Below are 4,037 nucleotides of genomic sequence, written 5' to 3'. Positions count from 1 at the left end.
AGACCAAGAGGAAACTACTACAGACAGGAAACTACCAGATCGGTGCAAGTCATACAGAGGCTCATCGGTTCTGGCCAAATGGTGGCTACCCGGAAGAGCCCTGGAAGCGTGGCTTCCATGTGAGATGTATCATGATTTTCTATCATGGGATCTTTACAAAAAGCTGGTAAACTGACTAGACTTGAGAAGAGATCAAAAATTATATATTTTCTGTATTCGTTCCGTGTAGCTGGAGGAGAGAGAAAGCATGTTTCCACTGGCCTGCTTAAGCCTCTACTTACTGACATTAAGAGATTTTTGGACCCAAAATAGCCCTTTATTGGATCCAAAATAGAAAGGTGGGGAAGGGAGTGAAAGAAATCTAATAAGAAAAAGGCAACCCTTTGTAAATATCAACTGGGCCAAGAAAAACAGGGTCTCTATAAGAAGACTGCATTCTCTGACAGGGCAGGAGAATGAACTCTTCACAAATACCAAGAAAAAGTGCTGCTCATAAGCACCCTGAGCTGACTGCTTCATCACATAAAGTTTCACAAAGATTCCTTTTACCTGGAAGGTAGCTGAAGTGATCTGCAGTCCTTCCTGCATGCTCTGCTGCAGCTGGTTCTGTATAGTGATCTTCTTCTCCTTTGTTACAGATGCAATAGGAAAGCTCCGGATCACGGTCTGCTCTCCAACTGAGGACCAGAAAATTGTATTTACAGATACTTGTTAGACCACAGAATCAGGTCTGGTTTGGTCACATTGTACTTCGAATAGACAGGAAGGAGTAAGTACAAAGCAACAGTCAGGCAAAATACCTGAAAAACTGCTAAATTGCTAAGGTATTATTTGTAATCTGAATTTCTGCTTTATTTCACATGGGATGATCAGAAAAATATTCTCCTTCCTTCTAAGTTTTTCTACATGATGGAAATGTACCACCACAAGCTACGTTGGTAGGGAGTGAAGAAACAGTTTCAAGATTATTCAAATTTTATATTGCACTAGACAAATAATAAACAATGACATACACTGATATCTTTACATATGACCATGAACTGTCCACAATAACTTTAGAGTTCTGAACGACAATCTGCTTAAAAAGGCAGATGTCACAATATGAAAATTTATCATACGGAAGAGCTACTTCCATTACATATTAAAAAGGATACTGATTTTATTAATAATTGCTTTAGGGAGATTACTAGCTCATTAATCCTCTTCATTTGAAACCCCTCCCATGGCAGAAAAAAAAAATACTTAATGAAAAGCTAGGGGTAGTGAAAGCTGCAGGTCTCACACTATGTATGTTCTCTTGTCATGAAGAAGCAGCTAACAAATGTTGCTCTGTAAAGCAGCATTATTAGAGCAACTTTGCAGATGGAACTGATACATAAAGGTATTAAGCATTTTGCCCATTTGAAAGACTGGAAAATACTGAAGCATGGTCAGGAATGTCCTTATTTTCTGTCTCCAACTTTAGGCAGTACAAAAAAGCCCATAACGCCACGTGACAGTCTACCGAAGCTTCCTCTAAGACAAGTACATATTGTGATTTAACATTACATAAATTATTGAAGACAATACTCTAAACATCATCCAACACACAGGTATAAACAAAGATTTAGCATCTAATGCCTCATCCGAAGAAATGAGTTCTAGTTTAGCTAAATGCAAAGTCAATTAACGTCATATCTAGTGAGAAAAACCACATTAAGAGATTGCTCTTGTCCGATAAACATGAATTCTACTGCGAGGTATATGCATTTTGATGTTGATGCTTGAATAGGTGGCTAGGCCAGCTTAAAGTCCTGCCTATCTGAAGGACCACAATCACTGTTTAGTTTTTCTTACCCAGCTGATCATGAGGAGTGCCCTTAAATATAATTCTGTAAGTGGTAAGGAACAAGGCTCCTTCAGCAGGGAGGATATGAGGACCTCCAAGCAGTCCTCCTGTAGCTTCCTCTCTGCCATCAGGATCCAGTAGCACACGGAGACCTTCGCAAACAAATTCTTCTCCTGGCAGTAAAGTTGGTCTTAGAATTTTGGGCTGATGCAAATAAATAAAAGTGTAAATGTAATGGCGATACCAGTGTTACACCTCAGTTAGTTATAACATTTGGCTTTAAAAGCTTCAAAACAAAATTGTTGTGAGACTTGAGTCCAAAGAAGGGAGATGGAGTTTGGATTCAACTAAGAGAAACAGTCTCAAAAAGCAGTGGGCATGCAACTACCTGTTCATGATAGAAGTTTGGCTCTACTGCTTTCAGAAGTTCGTATTTCATGAGACTAAAGCCAAGCACTTTATTTATCACTGATGGAAACTTTCTTTTAATGTTTTCACATTTCCTCCCAACATTACGAGGGGGAAGAAAAGATTACTAAACTGCATGATTCCCGTACTTGCAAAGAATACAAATATGTTTCATAACACTTACCTTCTGTATTGGTGGCAGCCGCCTACTCTCACGATGGACAGCCTCCAGGGTTTCTATGTGCATTGCTACAATGCCTGGAAAGCAGTGATACAATAAATGAAGCCTCACATAATGTGGACGTTGCCACCTAATTAAAACTCCGATATTCAGAAATTCTCAAATTTAAACATCAAGGGAATACTTATTTCAAATTCAAAAGCAATTACAGTTTAGAAAAGAAATCTAACCTTCTAACTTCACTGAGAGTAACTAAAACTAAAAAGTGCATTTCTCTCACTAGAAAAAGAAAAAAAGAAAAAATACCATAAATCACTTTTTTGGACATGATTCTTACCGGGTATCATGCAATGAAGACCCTTGATGTGGTCCTGTGTAACCCCGCTCTCTGTGCAAACCTTGTCAATAAATCTGGTGATGAAGCGTACAACTGCATTTGCAACATCGTTATTTTCAGAGTCCTCAAATCCACTCTCAGTGTCATAACTCTCTGCAACACTGCCCGCAATGCTACAGACATAAATAAAAGCAATTTCAAGTGCGAAAAAGTCAGGTGGTGATGCGCATTTGGTACCTGCCTAGACACAGACAAGCTGCTGGCTTTTTTTCTAGTTGCAATACATAAAACTTGCTAAAAGCTTATGGTGCTACCACAATTACATCATATTTTCACTGTCATTAACGCTGCCAGAACTGCACGGATGATGACACAGAACTTTCCCCTCCATGAGTCCAGCACAGACAGGCCCACAAGAGAACAAAAGCTGCTCAGAAGTGAGCTCTATGTCTTCCCCTCAGAGTCAGGTACATCGCTTGCAATCCATGGTAAACAAATATCCAGTTACACAGAGAAAGGTACATTACATGAGGATTTTCATTGCAGAGCAAAGCATTCAAAAGCTAAAAAGCTTTTTGTGCATCAGACAGAAAATGCAAGCAAACCTCAGTGGGAGAGGTCTGAACATCTAAAAATACAACAATATTAAGGGCCGGTTCATACATTGCAACATCTATTGTAACCAGCCCAGTGAGCGCGTCCTGATGGCTGAGCCTGGAGCGTTGAGTCAGCAGAAGTTTGATACTTTTACTTGATGTCAGTGTTCTCATGCAGTAATCTAGAATTTTATCCTGTGGGAATGTAACTGGTGTTATACTCCTCCTGCCTCCTCAGTAATTTAACCTTTGCCAGAGCAGTTCAGCCCTCTTGCTTTCTGCGACCTCAGTGCCTTTCTTCCTGGCAGCTCTTGCACAGAAATTGTGATTTAACAGATGCTGTACAAATGCTTTCTCGATTTTAGGTTCATACACTGTTTTTTTCAAGTTATATAAAAAACAACCAAGTAGGTTTTGGGCTGCTGTTTTCCTTCTCATCATAATGTTTGTGTTCACATTGGCATTACTAGATTAAAAATTCTTACTGCTACGAAAAAATTTTTTATGTTTCTTTAAACAGTGGTGAATCACTCCAAATTAAGTTCTGTTATTTAAAAGGAATCATGTTACGCTTCTGCTCTCCTTAATTAATGAACTTGAGAAGAAGAGAAGATACTGAAATAATCTGGCATTTAGAATAAGTCCTGAAAACTAGCAAGGTTGTGCAAACTGCAGCCGATCCTGCCC

General features: G+C 39.1%; 1 protein-coding gene across 1 annotated transcript in view; it reads right to left on the bottom strand.

Annotated features, from left to right (window-relative positions):
* The window catches only part of SBF2 (SET binding factor 2), a gene marked incomplete at its 5' end in the record, with an annotated part of 49,752 nt that overhangs the window by 43,711 nt on the left and 2,004 nt on the right, over window positions 1–4,037 (bottom strand). Inside the window, 4 exons of the mRNA XM_010135959.1 lie at window positions 550–677; window positions 1,837–2,032; window positions 2,421–2,494; window positions 2,755–2,943. Of these exons, the coding sequence (XP_010134261.1) occupies window positions 550–677; window positions 1,837–2,032; window positions 2,421–2,494; window positions 2,755–2,943 (587 nt within the window). The remainder of the gene's footprint in view (window positions 1–549; window positions 678–1,836; window positions 2,033–2,420; window positions 2,495–2,754; window positions 2,944–4,037) is intronic.

Source organism: Buceros rhinoceros, unplaced genomic scaffold (assembly GCF_000710305.1).
Source record: "Buceros rhinoceros silvestris isolate BGI_N320 unplaced genomic scaffold, ASM71030v1 scaffold15795, whole genome shotgun sequence".
NCBI lineage: Eukaryota > Metazoa > Chordata > Aves > Bucerotiformes > Bucerotidae > Buceros > Buceros rhinoceros.
Note: the sequence above shows the minus strand (reverse complement) of the source record. Positions and strands in the feature narration are given on the sequence as shown.